Below are 19,119 nucleotides of genomic sequence, written 5' to 3'. Positions count from 1 at the left end.
GTGATTCCTTTGTTTAGCGCTTTGTTCCCAAAAGTAGGGACAGCTGGGCGAGTTGGTGTGGTAACATAATTATAAAACAGCGCAAGGGATGCAGACAGCGGGAACGTTTATATTTCGCTTTTCTTGAATAAACTGCAGTTGAGTGTCAGCTTTCACGGTGTAGATCTATAGATCTTTTCACCGTAGAAGGTTCTTTAAGGTGGTAAATACAGACCGATTTCGGAAATCAAATACGAAGCATATGCTCTCTGTCGCACACACACACAGACAATGCTTTATATGAATTCGACGACATGTAACTGCAAACAAACATTAATATGGATCAATTCTAAGCATGGAGTCTCTCAACAGTCTACAAAATACAGAAGTAAGTCATTAAAGTTCACACATCACCATACGATTCGGTGTGGAGCGTTGGAGGAGGTCACGACCGGAATGGTGCAGCCGTCAAGAGGGCTGCTGTTGAGGTACCCAGCTGGTGCCGGGTGGCGAGACGACGTGTCACAGCGGAGCAGGGACGTGGGCCAAGAGGGCAGTCGAGGAACATCGAGGTTGTGGTGTGTGCTGGGCTGGACTCCTCGCAGACGTCACCAGCTGCAGTGGTTGAGCCGTAGGCTCAAGAACACCAGGCATAGGCAGGAACCCGGACGCATCGCCTGACAGGGCGCTTCTTCCGCCACTGCTGCCTTTTTCACCGCTTCCTCCCTCACAATGGCGCCTCTCCAGCGCTCGACGCTCGCGCCACGAGGCTCTCCGGAGATTCTTCTTTTTCTTTTTCGCCTTTTCCGGGTGCCATTGCGCGAGCATGATCGCGCCTTCGTCGTTGTCGTTGTCGTCTTCGCTTTCCGTTACAACGAAGCACGTGCACCTCATGACATCAGCGCACCGTCCTGTTGTTTCTTTCCGGTGTCTGCCTTCCTGGCCCTGTAGCTATATTTTGTTCCCAGTTCGTATGTGCTATAGGAACGGCGTTACAGTGCGTACCATCACGTGAAGTCAAACAACCTGCAGATCAGGCCACCTTACTCATACGAGCTACTCAATAAAATATAAGAAATAGTATGCTGCCAAAAGATGTATTTTAAATGTGGTCTTTCAAGTCTTAAGTGGGTGTTTGCAAGGATAGGCTGTACCATCGGTAACTATCCTCCTAAATGTCCGTTCTGCAGACTGTTTAGACCAGCGGCAGGAAGGACGCCTGTTAGATGTACGCTTGCCGTCTTGTTAACCAAATTTTAGTGCCCCCTGCTAATAGCAAGATGCACCAGGACTGCACTGCATGCTTTATGATGGGTGCACTCAGCCTAAAATGTAGTGCTTCTGGGGTCCTGCAAGGTTGCGAGTAAAATTTCTAATTTGACGCCCGAGAAAAATGGTAATGACGCTTTAGCAACACACAGTTCTAGGTACAGCTTGTACGTAAAAGTGGGCTCGTTTGCTCTCCGGTTCTTCGGATTTTCCACCGTTTGATATCTAAAGGTAAATTGAGAATACACCCATCTATGAAAAGAAAGCGCGAAGTTGCTCGTGAAAGGCAGAACGTAGTACTAGTACAATACTCTTTCATACAACGCCAAGATTTCTTTACATGCCCCGATTTTAGCATCTCTAACGGAGGCAATACAACTAGCTCTATTGTCCACAGAACTACCTCCCTTGTTCTAAATATTTTACCATGGTGTGCCATTTCTTTCCGTGTTCTGTGAGTTCCCAAATATTGCCGGTGGCGTTAGCTGTCTTTCCTATACAAACTGGAAAACGAATCAGTGTGCTTCCAGGCTCGGACAGGACAGCTATCATGCAAAGACGCAAATATTGTGGCTTTACACACGCGGCATATTAGACCTATATAACTTCGAACAAACACTTCAAATGAAGTCTCCATACCTGATATTTTTCTATTTGTGCAATGAAAATCGTAACTCTAGACTAAATAAAACATTTGCATGTATAATTTTTTCATGAAAATTCGGAACTGCAAACGTTAGGAGGTAATGAATTATCGTGACACTGGAAAAAATTTTCCCTTTCGAGAAGGGGGAAAATAACCGTAATCCCAACAGCTAATTTCAAGAGCAGAGTTCACTGACTTGAGACAATTGCCGTGTGGGTTCGAATTGTGGGTAGATGTTGGTTTCTGATGCCTCTTCTCCCGTCACTCCTACAGGTGGTGGCATCTCTAAAGAAGCGGATTGACGCATACAGAGCAGGCGCCGTACCTACGCTGAACAATCTGACCATTGACCTGGCCAGTTTTCCTGAGAATCACAACGGCGTTTGGGCGCCCTGGGTGACATCATAGTGACCAACATCAGCCGTTGTACACGTTCTAGCCCGTTTAAGCCGAGCAGTGATATCAGCATTGCTTGGCTGTCCACACTATCATGATGCATGGATATGGCAGATCTTGACGCGTTTTATTACAGCTCTTTGATAAATGTTTATTGAAAAGCCATGTTTTTCTCCACTTGCATAACAAAGAATAATCAAACAAACTCATTGAGTTCATTTTTTCTTGCGCTAAGTATAGTAGGACGCCACAGGGATGGAACAGACACTGAAATGAAGCGGACACGAAGTGACACACGGGAGCGCAAAGGAACAGACACTGAAATGAACTATGGACCCTGTGTATAGTAGTAGGACCCTGTGGCGTCCTACTATACTTAGCGCAAGAAAAAATGAATGCACACCAACTAGCCCAATTCATAGCTCTTCTAAACTCATTGAGCTTCTTTGAATTTTTTCACAATGTGACTCTTACAGACAAATGACAAGTTTGCGAACAAAAAGGCGCGGCCACGCATAGTGTCGATAGTGTCGGCAACAGTCTCTAGGACTCCTAGGAAATCTGCAGTTAAATGACAGTGGGAGCTGAGCAAGCTGTCATTAAAACTAATGAAACGTAAACTACCTAAACCGTCGTGCCGGATCACTCATGTTAAAACAGTGATGCGCATTTTGTGATGAATGAAACCCGTTGAACATAACGCTCATTGTTGCATCATAGTCATTTTGCTGTTCTTTTGTCACGACTAAAGAAGACAACGAAGTGAGGGACACGAGCACAAGCATGTCCCTCTCCGAAGAAGATAAAGTTGGCGTGGCAATTCTTCTTGGGCCTTGAATGTAGAGCTTGTGTTTGTTGTTGTGCCGTCGTCCTGTGTGCTGTTCTTCGCGTCCTGCGACAGTATTATGTAGTGACTTCAAGCGTACTCGACTCCAATAGAGATTGGTTTAAACGGAACTAGGTGTAAATTAAACTTTTCCTTTTGAGACAGTCCAGTTTTTTTGGGTCCCCCCAGTTATATAGGAGGAGCCAAGATTATCAATAAAGGAGGGGTTGGGCAAGAGGAAAAGAGTGGAGAGCCGCCGAGAAATATGGGCCGCAAGTGCAATTATTATTCGAATAATGCACGCTAAAGATTGTGATAGCGATAAGAAGGCTACAAAAGCCTAGATAAAGCAGACGCCGCTCGAACTCTTCGTTTGCCTTGGATAGCTGACGGTTAAGTAGCGGCACTCTTCAAGAAAGGCGACATGCCACACTTTGGAAGCCCGTATAGGCTATGGTACGTTTGAAAGCAGCGCTTCTAGTATGCAGTTGACTATTACATTTCTAGTCTACATTGCAGAAATGTTGCGTACACTTCGCAAAACTGCAAATACAGAACGAATTGAAACTTTATAAGTTGCACTGACATACGCGAGGAACTTCGAAAAACGCAAGCAGAACCAAAAGTTCAGTGGCCTACTATACCGGGCAGTAAAGCGCTCGAACGCAGCTGAACCGGATGAAGTTTGTGGCAGCAAAGGGATGTAAAAGGGAAGTGTATTAATACACATTCATAGTCCGCATCTGACTACATCCGCATCATAGTCCGCATCCGAGTACATGCGCCTGTGCTTCCCAACCACTCGCTGCTTCCGCCGTCCGGTTAAAAAGAAGAAACGGCATTGCTGCATTTGTCAAGTCAATGCATGCCAAGCAGAAAAGACGATTAGCAAAACGAGAACAAGGTGAGAGCAGGAGCCAACGTTTCCGCAAGTGGACTTGTCTTCTTCAAGGCAAGTGCACTTGTGCACAACGTTTCGACAAGTCCACTTGTCGAAACATTGGTTCCTGCTCTAACCTACTTCTCGTTTTGCTCATCTTCTTGAATTTTCATCTGCCACATTCCCCGTGTTTTCCCCAAATAGAAAAGAAGGAACATGAGGAACAACAACAAAATTTTGAGTGCGAATGATAAAGCTGCCCGTGTACATTAGAGCGTTTTAGTTGAGCGTCTTTACGCTCTGCTCCGCTCCGAGCTGCCCTGCTAAGCCACAACGGAGCGACGGGCGATTTTCACGTTTTCGTTGTGCGTTTAGCGTAGTGGAGCGGACCTTTAGTAGTTGCAGCGCCCTCTGGCCAAATTCAGCCTAGGGAAGCAAAATGAAAAAAAAAAAAAAAAAAAAACGTTTTGTCACTTTTACAAAGAAAGACGAATATAGGTATAACTTATTTGTTCATGAAGTATCTAGACGGCCGCTTGTAATGCGTTACTGGTCCATTTTATTGAGTAGGAAAATGAAGCGTCGACTTGGTGAACGCCACGGGATAGCCAGTGAGGTTGCATACCAAATCCAAACCAATCCTTGCGAACGCAAATGCGCTGGCGACGTTTTTGTTAGCTGTGCTGTTCACTTTATTTCCTTAAATAACCAGTTGGAGGTGTATTACACAAGTTATTCGCGCTCACACGACTAGTGCCTCGGTGTAAGGTGCCTCGATGCACGCGCGAGAGAGGGCGCGTGCATCGACCACCCTCGCTGAGTCGCTAGCAAAATGCGACAACGCCGCTCCGCGTTCCGGTTAGGCAGCTTGTAAGCGGACCCGTGTTTCTAGCTCCGCTAGCCCGCTTGCGGCTAAGCGGAGGACGCATGCGCATTCGTGCTTCCGCACCGCTCAGCAGCTAAGCGGAGAGTAAAAAACACTAAACTAATGGTGTTTTTCACTGGTCGATCTGGAGCGGCCGCCGAAATCCTGGAGCGAGTGCTCGCATATCACCAATCCTAATCTGCCAGCGGAGAGTGAAACTGCTCCGCGCTGGATCGTACCGGAAGTCTGTGCGCACACGTCACAAAAATCGACTCCCACTCTGTGTGTTTCTATGGCTACCAAAATCGCCTTCCCCCAGCGAGCGGAAGTGACGTATGCTTCTCGCCCTATTTTCGCTCGAATCCGCGCCTCGACAGCGGAGCAAGTGAGAGCGATCCGGCGCGGGGCGAGTTGACCCGAAACGACCAGTGGAAAGCGCGAACCCGCTCCAACTCGACCAGTGAAATTCGGATTCGCCGCAGTGGAGCAAAAAAATCCTGCCCCAGCTCGGCCAGTGAAAAAACGCCATAAAACTGTCTATTATTAGTGACAGAGATGCGCAGCCGCCAGGCGTTTTCACCTTTCATGAAAGGCCGTTTTTTAACAATCATACGCTAGCAGCATATAACAGGACGACGGGAAAGCCAACGGAAGCTGGAGTACGTTGGCTTGTCCCATACGCGCATTTCCGCCCATGGGGGACGTGACCTGAATAAAATCCTACAGGAAAAAAAAAAAAAAAAACATGTTCGTGCATACGATTTATAGCGGGTTTATAACCTCTACTAGTTTCGCTGATGAAGAAAAAAACCATACGTCGTGTGGGAAGCCACTTCCGAAAACGCAGTTCACGGACAAAACTCAACTGTAGGTACGTATGCATGTGCCAGTCACATATGTGCGATGCGCTTGAAATGTGACATATTTTGTCAAGACATTCAGCTTCAGTTTTCGACGATGATATTAACTTTATCGGTGCTGAGAAATGTTTTGAGTATACTGCAGATTGTTTAAAAAAAAAGAACGATGACCATTTCAGACTACTTCATGCTACAGTGACATAGATACTCAGGCGACAGTTTGCCGTTCGAACCGCGTTGATCTCAGATACGGCGTTCAAGTTGGCTACGCACGATATTCACCTGCAAGATTCACAAAGGACAAACAATGAGTCGTTTTATAGACCCCAAATTTCTATTTCAACATTCTATACCAGCCTTCTCGTCGGGAAGAAGTTGCTGATGTGCGAATAACTTGAAAGCCAAATTTGATTTTTCCTTTGTGTGCCCAAAGCGCGGTTCTCATGGCATAATCCATACAAGTCAATATTATCGGATATTTGGGCTTTATTCTTGAGCGAAACCGCGCAAAAGTTCGCGGTCTGGGATGTTTTTGTTTTTTATTGAATGTAGTTATTTCTTCTCAGTAGAAACTGCACGCTTTACCATAGCATCCGGAAGACGCTGCTAAAGTATATGGCGTTACGGGCAACTGGTGCGGGAACCCCACCGAGGCATATATTCACGCGTCCTTTCTGTATTATTGTCCTTTCTGGATTACCAAACGTTTATTCGCGGTAAAAGTGACCTATATGACAATCAAGAATTTCAGCGAATGAATCTAGATTATAACTTCATATTTCTGCTTAGCGTTGCGCTTGTCCAGTTTCATTTTGATCCTGTAGTTGCGCTATTTTTGTCGAGTGCCAGAATATACCAGCTGGCAAAATTTGATCTGTTCTTGGCAGTTGCTTTTGTTGTCAAGTGTCAAGGAGGCGTCATAAGTGTACCGAAGAGTAAACACAGGCGTCCAGACTACGTGGCGCTTATGTCACATTCATTGACCCGTGGCACGAATGTGATGCTGTTGATGATGATGACGTTGATGGTTTATTGGCTTCCCCTTCGAAACGAGATGGTGAAAGTCACCTAACCTACTTGAGTTAACCAGGTCCATCTACATGCAGCATGCAACTGCTACATGTCGGGACACCTTGTAGAATATATGTGGAATATTACGCAACTGCAGTGCAATGTTGGCACGTATCGACGCTACGCTGCGTGCATGTCACGTCACATAAGAAATGGCACGATACAATCTTAATGATGATGATAATTATTTAATGGCATTCCCTTTGAAACAGGACGGTTTCAAGCATTCACCGAGCTTGCTTGATTTAATCATTGATACATTAAACTCTTGCATTTTTATACACATCTCCTTAATATTCTTCTTCAAACCTTCTCTTTCTACTTTGTACAACTACCTATGCAACTGCTACATGGCGTGCCACCTGGTGCGTTATTATGCAACTGCAAACTCCTCGGAAGAGGAGGCGGATTGCAGGTCCACATCCAGGTCACGAGGCCGCCACCAGCAACAGCAAGCGCAGAAGGTGAGCTGGGCGCACGTTGTCAAGCCTCTCAACGTTCCCTCCCCAGACTCCTAACCTGACACATAATAGCAGCAGCAAATCACGAAGCTGGAGAAATGGTATAATCGCTCAGGGAACTGAACACTAAGCTAATGAAACGCCTGGACGACTGCGAGAAACGGCCGCAGCAATCCGTGCAGAGCGCGCTACCCGCCGACCTCGAGGAACGCATAATTCGAATAATTGAGCTTGAGCAGATGATCGACCAGAAGATCGAACAAAGGTTTCAGCAGCTGGAGAAGATTTTGGAGCAAAGTCCTGGCCAAGTTACACTGAACTGAAATTCCGAACTGCAAAGTTCTGAAAGATAAACCCAACCATCCTCAAGATGGGACAGGCGATTTACACCCTCACCAACACACGATCAACAACCTGACAATCAGGGCTGACAAGACTGATCGGCGCCTCGCCACCCTCGAACAAGAACGAGAACAACTAAAAAAGAAGGCGAAGCCGAACCAGACCAACGTAGATACCCCTCCTAAACCTCAAAATGGTGAATGAGAAGAAGGGGAAGGACGAAATGCTCAAAATCTGGCAATGGAACTGTCGATTGATACAACGTAAAAAGCAAAACCTTCTACAATTCACCTGCATTCATCAACCGGACATAGTCGCCCTACAAGACATCTGCCACGGGGTCATCAACATCGACCCGGCTGCATCATCCTCGAGCATCAAGCCGATTCTGGAGTGGCCGAAAGGCACTATCCTCGCGGCCCGCAAAAATCGGGGACTCCAACGTGAAGGTTGTGACCTTCAATGGCCCGAAGGTCCGCTGTTTCATCTTCTGCCGCTGCCAGGTGGCCTACGTCCGTCTCTATAAGAAGACGGTTCCTGTATGTTCTTGCTGCGGCTCCCAGGTGCCTACCACGCGTGACGGCCTTGCTCAACATGACTGCCAACCCCGCTGCATCCTGTGCACCGGGCCGCAGGAAACCGGGGCGCGGGGCGGCCCCGGCAATTACCGTAAGGCCATGAAGCCTTCCCAGTTGGTCCTCCCACACCCGGCCCTTGACTCAACCCGAGTCCGGCTTCCGGTCCAAGGCCCCTCCACCGGCTACTCCGGAACACTTCCCGCCACTCGCGGCTCCACCCCAGGTGAGCAGCTGGGCAGGGGTTGCCTCCGAGACTCTCCCCTCCTTTCCCTCCGCTGCCCCCACCCCGCTGGAACTTACTCTCCAGCGGCAGAACTCCGAGCTTCAGCGCCAGGTCGCTGCTCTCGAGTTCCTTCACTCCCAACTCCTTCCACCGAACCCAAGTCGGCCTTTCTTGCCCCAGTGGCCGTTTCCCCTGCTCCCAACCCCAGTTCTGCTCCCCCCCCCTCAGGGCCTCCCTCCCAGGAGCGCCCGCAAACTCGGGCAGTCGCCTCCGTGGTCTCGCAGGATCCCTCTTCGGCCTTCCCCCCAATTAAGATCCCTCTGGATGATCTTCCTCCGATCGATACTACTCTTCCCATTCAAGACCGTCTCACGGGTCTCGAACAACGCAGCCTTACCATGGAGCGTGCACTCCGAGCCCTACCCGATCTGCTCATCCAACGCATCGAAGAGACCATCGTGCCCAAAATTACGGCTGAAGTTCTCAAGGTCATCCAGACATGGGCAGGCTCTCAATTCAGGTTCAAAAAGTCGCGCTCGCGCTCGGCGTCTCCCAACGCCACCCCGCGCCGCCGAAACCCCGCTGGAACCACTAAACCTCCCTTCCCGGTTCCCCCCTCTCCTGCTCCTCCAGTACCGGACCCGGTCCTGGTCCCGGCAGAGGCGATGGCGGACGACCCTTAACTCGTCTCTTTCACTATGGCGGTACCTTCCTCGAGCCACTCGCCTTCATCACAATTCGAGCTCATCGAGTGGAACTGTCGCGGTTTCGGGAATAGGCAGAAGCGCTCTGACCTGTTCCTCTTCCTTCAATCCCGGGGCTCTCTGCCGGCCGTCTTGGCTCTCCAGGAGGCTGGTCTCAATCCTTCTCTTTCAAGCTACTGTTCTTACTGAGGGGGCCCGACGACCAGCATCCTCGTCCACAAATCTTATACATCGGTGCAAGTCGACCTCGATCTCACCCTCTAACACGATTACTCCATCGTTACTGTGCTCCCTTCGCGGCGCCGCGACCCCCCAATTCGTGCTCTTAATGTATATTGCCCCCCTGATCTTCCGCGCGTCACCTTCTCGGAACTCTTTTAACGCGCCCTTAACATCGCTGCTCGTAACCCCCTGGTCATTGTTGGGGACTTCAAGGCCCCCTGTCTGCACTGGGACCAACACTATGAGAAGGCCCGGGGCCGTAAGCTCGAGGAGCTTATCTCCACGCTCGGCCTCACGTTGCTCACGGACCCGGCTTGTCCCACGGGTGGAGGGGGCAACTCGGTTGCTCGTGACACGTGTCCGGGCCTTTCTTCCACCAAACATATCCGAGACGCTACTTCAGAGAACCTCGAGGAGTCTCTTGGTAGCAGCCACTGTCTGCTGTGAATCGCCTTCTTCACGCGGATAGTGCGCAAACCATGGGGTACGGCCCGCCTCACGGACTGACCTGCTTTTAGAGCCCGTTCTTTCCTTCCCCTGTCCTCCCCCGATGGTTACTCCACCTCGGCCACCCATGTCCTCTCGACTTAACGCTCTCACACCCGATTCATACAGACAACTCAGGCTGCTCCCGCCGTGGACCGGCACCTTCTCCACCTTTGGGACGCTCGCCGCGGCTTCTTGCGCCGCTGTCCTCGCCACAAGCTGAATCACAAGCTCAAAGCGCGCATTGCTACCCTCACAGAGGATGCTGTCCACCTCTCTGATACAAACTGGGTTGAAACCTGCACTAAGGCCGCAGGCCAGATGGGTTCCAGGGGCACATGGCGCCTCTTTCGCTCCCTTCTGGATCCCTCTTCCACGCGAGGGGAAACACAACGGCAACTGCGCCGCGCTCTGCAGGGGTTCCCTGCCACCTCGGCTCAGCTCGCGGACAAGCTGCGCGACCGGTACCTCTGTCGCACGGTGGACCTGGTTGGGCCGGAGTATCAGTACTCGGGCCGTCCCAACCATGAGCTTGATGCTCCCTTCACGCTGCCTGACCTTCAGACTGCGTTGGCCAAAATGAGACGAGGTACGGCCCCGGGTCACGATGGCATCACGGTCACCCTGCTGGCTAACCTTCCCGACTCGGCCTATATCTCCCTTCTTCACCTAATGAATTCAGTCTGGGGAGGGTGCCCCCTCCACACGGAATGGACCACCTTCCTCGTTATATTTATCCACAAACCTGGCAACCCCAGTTCACATCGAGGCCCTCCGCCCCATTCTCTCACCTCTTGTGTAGGGAAACTCATGGAAACTCAGGGATCGCCTTTTCCATACCTGGAGGGGGAAGGGACCTTTGCGGACACGATGTACGGCTACCGTCCGCATCTGTCCGCGCAGGATGTCCTCCTGCAGCTTCACCGCCACATTATTGATCCTACTACTATGTGCCACAACGACAAAGCTATTCTTGCGCTCGACCTGCGCGGCGCGTTTGACGTCACACATAGTAGTATCCTCGCCAATCTCAACACACACATTGCGGCTCGAAAGCGTTCACATATATTCGCGCTTTCCTTTCTCACCGCTGTGCCTCCATCCGCGTCGATGGCTCTGAACACGCGCCCTATACCCCACGTGGGGCACGCCTCACGGAGCGGTTCTCTCCTGCTCCTCTTTAATCTGGCCATGCTATGGCTTCCTGCTCTTATCGCCCATGTGAAGGGTATCCACCACGCACTTTACGCCGATGACATCACCGTCTGGACTAATTTTGGCAACCCCGCTCAAATCGAGCTGCACTTTCAACAGGCTGCTTCTATATAGTGGACACTTAAGCCACCTCTTGTGACTTGGAGTGCACCCCGCAAAATTCAGCGCTTCTTTCTCTTTACTCCCACCCCGGTTCTCTTTGCCCTCGGGTCCCATCACTGTGGTTCCCGAGCTCCGGGTTCTGAGACTTTTTATCTCTTCCTCTCTAAACCCGGACTCTACCCTTACCCGCCTGCGCCGTACGGGGGAGCAAGTGAACCGCATGATCAGTCGGGTCTCTACGAAACGTGGCGGTGTGCGGTGCGGGATGCCCTTCGTTTGGCCCAAGCGTGCGTCATCAGTCCGATCTTGTACGCGGCCCCCTACCTCCGTCTCGGGCGCCACCACGAGGCCCAGCTGGATGCGCTCATCCGGTCTGTGCATAAGCGTGCGCTGGACCTCCCGGTGTCCACTTCCAACCGTAGTTTTGCGGCTTTGGGAGTGCACAACTCCTACTCGGAGCTTCTGGAGGCTCACCTGGTTAACCAACTTGGTCGCCTGTCTCAGACGTCTCCTGGGCGCCTATCTGCTTGCGCGCCTGGCTCTTCAACCTATTCTTCCTCCGGCGCCCCCTGATCGGATTGCCGACTCTTGGCGCCAGCAACTCTGGGTTGTCCCTCTCCCTCGTAATATGAATACTCTCTTCCACCCTGGTCGTCGGGCCGCTCATGCCGGCGCCCTTACATCCCAACACGGATCTCGCTGCGGTGTCTTTATGTGGATGTCGCGGGTCCTTTCCCCTCTGGCTACTTTTCGGCTGCCATGATCCACGAGGGAAACACGATTGATGGCCTCTCTTTTCGGGCCTCTACTTCAACTAAGGCGGAGGACGTGGGCATTGTCTTAGCTGCCTCCCACCCCAACGCAAGGGTCATCGTCTCGGACTCGCGCTCTGCCTGCTTCCGATACCTTGCCGGTCCCGTCTTGGTCCCATCTCGGCTCACCTACTCTGGGCCGCCTCCTGGCGTTTCTTACCTCACCCCATCCGATTTGTCTAGTCCCTGGGTCACGAGGGTTTTCCTAGTAACCAGGCCGCCGATATGGCCGCCCGCGCGCTTCTTCCCCGAGCCGTTACCCCTTCTCGCCCCTCACCTGATCTTGCAACCCAGTCCCTCACATCTTTTCGAGAAATCTTGGCCTATTACCGCGATGGTCGTCGGCTCTTTCCGGCTCCGGTCCGGGGTCTGTCTAAGGCCGATGAGCGAACCCTGTGCCACTTACAGACCAACACACAGTTGTGTCCTGCCGTGGCTCGCCATTTTCTGCCTGGGGTCCTGGCCGACACCTACCACATGGTTGCAGTTTGCCCGTCTTTCTCTTTTCCTCTCCCCCCCCCTTTTTTTTTTCCGTTCCCACACGATAGGCCTGGGAGGAGACCCTGCTCAGCTGCTCTACTTTGTGCGCCCAGCGCGCCATGGTGGCGCGTGCCCGAGCGGCGGGGATCTCCAATGGAATCCCTAACTAGGGAGTCCACTTAGGTGTCCCCACTTCAGGGGTCAACTCTCTTGTATTTTCCTAAAATAAATGTTTTAAGCACCACCACCACCATGACGCTACGGGAGCGACCACGGCACGCGGGAAGCGTACCAGAACTGGCATTCCGAAGTTGACGGACGACAGCACCGAACGCAAGGTTAAACGCCTGGAGCGTCAGTGGCATCGTGTTGCTGGTGCAAAGGCTAAAAATACGTCACCGAAGTCCGGTCGGCGTTATCGTCGCCGGTGCGGGGTAACACCCCGGTCTTCCCACTGCAGGGTAGAGCCACGGTAAGCGTTGGACTGTTGGTTCGCGGTTACAATCAGTATGATTAGTATACCTGCACCATTACGCGTCGGTACGCTCAATGTAAGGGGTGTAGGGGCTAGTCGCAAGCAATATCAGGTCAAACGCATGATGTCAGAAAGAGATCAGAAAGAGAAAGAGGCCTGCTTGCGGTCCAGGAAACTAAGGTTAGTAAAGAGGAGGCGACCGACAGATTAGTAGCACAATTTTCTTTACGGTACAATGTATGCGTGAGCCATGCGGCGGGAACATCAGCCGGGTGTATCTTGCTTGTTAGAATACTGTTGGTATTGCGTGGAAACGATTACAAGTTGCTTGCAAGGATGTTTTGTTTTGCGTGATCTTACTTACGGCGATGCAAAATTTAGATTTATTTGTGTCTACGCACCTACAAAGCCGCATGAAAGATGTTTGTTCTTTCGAGAATTGAGTGCGTATTTTGATTGTGAAAGGTGTGCGATTGCGTTGGGTGACTACAATTGTGTGCTTAACGAAGAAGACCGTTCAACCACTGCTAGTGTAAATTATGAAAGTGCTGCGTTTTTTAAAGAATGCGTCAGCAAATTTCCTTTAAGTGATATGGCACAGTTCGCAAGGTGTGGAAGTCGCCAACACTTCACACACTTTAAAGGCAGCAGTCATACAAGACTAGATCTTGTATGTTCAGATATGTTCAGAAATTGCGCCTCTGTGTCATAACTACGATGGTGATGCTGCTTCTTTTAGTGATCATTGTTAAGTGACGTTTGAAATAGGCCAAAAGCAAAAAAAGAATACTTGAATGGGAAAGGTGAAAATTGAACACTAAGCTAGTCAAAGATGAAGTGTTCATAGATAAAACAAAGAAAGCAATCGAGCAGTTTTTTAGTGACACACTACGCAGTGCCACAGAAAAAATGGGAGTTGTTTAAACAAAGGGTAAAATTTAACGCAATAGAAAGAGGTGGACACATGTTGTGTCAAGCTCAAAAACAGGAACAGGGCCTGCGGCAGGAGCTGGAAGGCTTGGTGCAAATCGAAAGAGCTCATCCGGGCTTTGTGACGCAAGAACTGCAAGACGTTAGAAGAAAACTGGATAGCTCAGAGGAAGATAAATACAGAGGTGCAATTAGAGGTGCACGAGCTGAAAAATATCTCGCGCGGGAAGTAGCAACAATGCGAGCTTTGTCAGATGAAAAGGTGTACGCTGGAGCAAATGAAATATTGGAAATAGAATATAATGGTAAGATAGCGAGAGAAGAGAAAGTTATCAGGACAACATTTGAAAGTTAATATCGAGAGATGTTTGCTTGTTCTGAGTCCAATGTGCCGGGCTATGAGGATGAGTTCCTGGCAGAGATGCCGACGGTAGACGAAGAGAAAACAATTTTATTAAAAACGGATACTAGTATGCGAGAAATTGAGAGGGCTATTGAGGAACTAAGCTCGGGCAAACCTACTGGTCCGGATGGGATTACCGTGGCATTTTACAAGGCGTTCCAGACGTATATGGCAGCAGCATTGCATGAAGTATTAAGGCGAAAGCCTTTGATTCCTCATACTAGCGGCGTCCGACCGTCCGTCCGTCCGTGCCCTGGAACGGTGCCAGCTGTGGCCTCTCCCCTCACACTCTCTCAGCAATCACGTGATGGCACAGCGGCGCGCGTGGTAACGCTCCTTCGTCAGACGTCTCGTTGCAGCAGTCGAGTTAGTCGGATGGCTCCCAAGCGGCCCGATGATGATTCCACGGCAAGCGGTTCATAGAAGCGCCCCAAGAATGTGGATTCCCCCGATATAAAACGCTAGAAGGAGAATGAGCAAATGCGCATGCGGCGGTAGTTAGTCGAATGGGCACAGGCTTTTGCCGAACACACTTTGGAATTTACAAAATGTTCATTTTTTTCAGAGGTGCTCGAGTGGGGGACATTACCTCCATCGTTCAATCCTGCGCACACAGTACTAATCCCAAAAGGCAAAGATATTAATATATTACGTAAGGTAAGGAGATACAGGCCAATTATGTTGACAAATGTTGATTACAAGGTTTTAATGAAACTTCTTGCAGCAAGGCTGCAAGGAGATATACGGAAGTTAGTTGGGCCACATCAGACATGCGGCAATAGGGGTAGCAAAATATTTACCAATATTCATGCAGCTAGAAGCATTTTAGAATATTGTGATAGCACTATCCTCGAAGTAGCGATACTACAAGTAGATAAAGCTAAGGCTTTTGACATGGTACCACATAGTGTTCTCTTTTTGGTAATTATTTGTGTAGGACTAGGTGCCGTTATATGTAAATGCATCAAAATGGCATATCAAAGCTCATGTACCAAGGTAATTGTAAATGGTGAACTTTCACAACGCATACAAGTACTCTCTTCTGTTGGACAGCGTTGTCCAGTAAGACCTTTACTTTTTGCTTTATTCTTGGAGCCGCTCTTTAGAGGAATAGATAATAGCACATAAATCAGGGGGTTTAAGATACAATCGTGGGAAGTTCGTGTTCTAGCTTATGCCGATGACGTTGTCCTATTTGCGGTAGATAGGGAGAGTGATAGCTCAATATTAGGAATTACTGAAAAGTTTTGCGAGAAAAGCAGCTGTCAAATTAATAAGCAAAAGCGAATTGGTCTCTGGCATGGTCATTGAAATACCACGCCCGGTGTTTTTGAAAATGTCCAGTGGCTCACAACACCTAGCACTTATCTGGGGGCACCTTTGAACAGGTATCGTGAGAACGAGTCACTCTGGCTCGAAAAAACATATGAAATGCGTACGATGGGCGAAGCATGGGCTGGCCGTGAATTGTAGATTTTTGCACGTGTCACTATTTGTAGCGTTTTTCTCGCTGCAAAAATTATGTATCTTCTGCAAGCACTGTATTGCACGCGTAAGCACATTGAAAAATTTCACTGCGTCTTTGCCACGTTTATCTGGTGCTCTGCGTGGGAGCGAACATAAGGACAAAGTGGTTTCGTCGAGTAAAGAATGGTGGTCTATCGTTGTGTCACTTGTTTCTTCGGCAAGTTGTATCGCGTTTCATATTGCCACGGGGATGAGAGTAGCAAAAAGGGATAGGAAAATTATATTTACAAGATATATACAGAGAGAGACGGCTGCAGGCAAGATGGCAGAACAACAACACGAGCGCTGCCCCCGATCGTCGTCTTCACCGTCTTTCTGGCGCATTCTTCTATGCTCGGCATAGCGCGTAACAATATCAATAAGAGACGAAAGAGACCCTTTTCTGTGTTTTTTTTTTCAAACGGTGTTAACAGTTGCTATACCTGAGTTTTTTTGTATCTTCAACCATACACAATGTCATGGTTCTTGCGCGAAGTTGTTATGTCCGATCGGCTCCTCACGGCAAGATTTTCACTTGAGTACCCTCTCAATGTAAAAAGAAAGCGTCTTATGAAGGATCTTATTGCGAGTGTGTTCCTTGTACAATTATATCGGTTAATGTTTCAACGAGGGCGTGGGCAAGACATACTCAAGGGGATGAAAAATATGCGGGTACCAGCCAACATGAAGGTATTTTTCTTCAAGCTTCACACAGGAACTTCACCTAGAACGCAGGGTTTTCCCCCCCTCCGCACGGTAAACTAAATAGAGCTCAGGCCATTACGCTAAGGCTCTTACAAGCAAGAACTTATCCGAACCCGCTATTAACCAACAAGATCTATCCGGAGATCTCTACTCTTACAACATGCGATAAATGCAACGACACCATACATCTTAGTCATATGCTCTGGCGTTGCTCCGCATTACGCAGCGACAAGGACAACACTGAAGAGCTGTGGAACGCAGCTCTACTACAGTATATTCTAGGCACGGTAGTCTGTAGCTCTACGCAGTCTCACATTAAATGAGCAGCTATGGGCAGTCCAACGGGCCTGCGAAGCGGCTGATAGGCTAGGCCTTTCTGTCCCAACTTGGGAGCGGCACGCTTCGGGCTAGGAAACTAGCGTGACCCAAAGGACCATAATAAAGGTTTTCCATCCGTCCAACTTCACACGGGAACCTTCCCTGTTAAAACGCGGTTAGAAGAAAGAGAGATTTACGTGACATGGGGTAGCAGATGGTTTCTATGCAACAAAGCTGAAATTTTTGAACATGTTTTTATTTACTGTAATAATGTCATATTGTTTTGGGATATATTGCAGAGAACTTTAAAGATAGACTTACCCCTCAATCCACATGGCATTCGTTTTTGAAGCGAAAACTTCATTACGCTACCTCGGGCAGCCGTAGGCGACTCAACAGTTTTCACCTTGAGAGCTAGAGGTCAAGCCACAAGAGAACATTAAGGCGCGTTTATAGTCCAACGTTATCGACAGCACAAACCTCTACACGCGGCTAAAAGCCCCGTTTTTGCGTCTACTTCTTCCCCTCTTTACGGTCTTACCGCTCTCCTTTTCTCTCCTCACTTTTTTACTCCCATTAGCCCCTCCCCGTGCAGTACTGTTAGGGCCCATTCACACTTGCGACTAGGTGAGGTCGCGCGACCAAGTTAGTCGCAAAGCGACCAGTCGCAAGTAGTCGCAAATGGTCGCTTTTCTCGAAATGCGACCGTTTCGGGCAAGTCGCTCACTGCTCGATTTTTCAGTCGCGCGATCGCAGTCGCAGAACAGTTGAACCAATCAGATGCGAAGGAACAGGACGTCCGAATACGCTGACGCTTATTTTACGCGGCGATGACATTTCAAGCAGACGTGAACGGCATATTGTGAGACATTTCGGTTTAGCGACTCGTCGGTCGCATTTGTGAGTGTGAACATCGTTCGTCTTGAGTAGCTTTCTGGTCGCCAGTCACAATCGGTCGCCCGACCTCGCCTAGTCGCAAGTGTGAATGGGCCATTAAGGTGGCCTCCCAGCGAGAGACAGTTACAGCACTGCACTTTTATCTTCTCTTCCTTATTTAAAAGCCACTTACTACGTGGGCGAGCGTCATCAGACGCCGGGCGCGTCGGAGCACATTGGCCGCACGTCCGGTTTCCTTGGCGGCGCCAGTACGTCGAACCATCGGTTGAACTATAGCCGCTGTTGTAGTCGCCAATGTGACATAACATGTGCGCGCGTTCACTCTGCGTCGGAATATATTTAGGCCCTTACGGAGCCCTGAAAGGAGACATTGCCGCCGTTGCCCGAGTAGAGTTGGGCCAGGCTGCGAGTTGCAACCAAGTCTCACTACTTAACTGATCACCGCAGTGTCTTCATAGGCATAAAAAAAAAAGATGAATAAACACTGTATTCATCGCAAACATGTCTGTATAGCATTGCGAAACCACACCTCGGCCATAGGTCGACAATGGGCCTAGCCAGGGCAGTGAAGCTTTCGCTATCAACCAGGGTTAACCACACAAATTTTTTTACCCCCTGAACGTGATTTTGAACAGATGGACGTTGTCTTTTTACTGGGGCTGCACGCAGTCTGGCGTAGTCTGGCGTAGCACATAGACACTGTGATGTTAAAGGCCGATCTGTGCATGAATATGTCGAAGAAATGGTTATGAAAGTACGTGATGTGTACAAAACGACTGACTGTGATGAAGATGGGCTGTCAATGTTGGGTGCTTTAGCACATAGAAAACGAGTGTGATCTGACAAACTCCTATTCAGGCTTGTAGCCAAGCTGGAAATAAAGAAGACAAAAAAAGCTTAACCTTGCACTAGGCCGCGCAACGCTTGAAACAGCGAAGCTGGGCCATCGTAGCCCAGCATTTTCCGTAAGTGCGCGTGAACTTTTCATCTTATTACTCATGATGATGATAATTTCTTTTCGCGCGTCTCGAACTTACGGCCGTCACTGCGCGTTGCATAGAGCAGCTTGCAACACCGACACCGCGTTCCAGGAGACCCGCTCCGTGATGCGTCTTTCTCTCTCGCTCGCTCTCATAGCGCGCAAAACCTCTTCACCTCCCAGAGCACGAGCGAGCGAACGCGCCAGCTGTGGACAAAGACGACGACGCTTGGAGAACATGCATAAATGCAAGTTCTGCAAGCGTGCTAGCCTAGTGGTTACGACGCTCGCTTTGGGACCAGGAGTACGCGGGCTCGAATCCCACCTTGGCAACAACGTTTATTAACGCGATAGCGTTTAGAGCCCCGTGTCGCAGAAAATCCGGCGTCGGCAACCGGCGTGTGATCGCTGATGGCGGAGAAAATCATCCAACCACATCGACCGCACAGGCCCACCACATAGTGCAAAGTTTTGGTGAACAAAAATTGA

At 49.6% G+C, this 19,119-nt stretch overlaps 2 protein-coding genes across 5 annotated transcripts in view; both read left to right on the top strand.

Moving 5' to 3' along the window:
* LOC119440651 (arylsulfatase B-like) overlaps positions 1-2,470 on the top strand; it is an 80,821-nt gene extending 78,351 nt beyond the window's left edge. For 2 of the 3 annotated variants that reach the window (XM_049662135.1, XM_049662136.1), the window contains exon 9: positions 2,168-2,341. In XM_049662135.1, the coding sequence (XP_049518092.1) occupies positions 2,168-2,302 (135 nt within the window). In that variant the 3' untranslated portion in view covers positions 2,303-2,341. The other variant, XR_007465708.1, reaches the window with a different exon arrangement.
* A 3,129-nt stretch (positions 2,471-5,599) lies between these two features.
* LOC125943269 (arylsulfatase B-like) overlaps positions 5,600-19,119 on the top strand; it is a 34,900-nt gene continuing 21,380 nt past the window's right edge. Inside the window, exon 1 of one of the 2 annotated variants that reach the window (XM_049662141.1) lies at positions 5,600-5,732. Coding sequence is in view for 1 of the 2 variants with exons in the window: in XM_049662140.1 (XP_049518097.1) it covers positions 5,659-5,728 (70 nt within the window). In the remaining variant the exon portion in view is untranslated. The remainder of the gene's footprint in view (positions 5,733-19,119) is intronic. The other variant, XM_049662140.1, reaches the window with a different exon arrangement.

This window comes from Dermacentor silvarum, chromosome 2 (genome assembly GCF_013339745.2).
Source record: "Dermacentor silvarum isolate Dsil-2018 chromosome 2, BIME_Dsil_1.4, whole genome shotgun sequence".
NCBI classification, from domain to species: domain Eukaryota; kingdom Metazoa; phylum Arthropoda; class Arachnida; order Ixodida; family Ixodidae; genus Dermacentor; species Dermacentor silvarum.
Note: the sequence above shows the minus strand (reverse complement) of the source record. Positions and strands in the feature narration are given on the sequence as shown.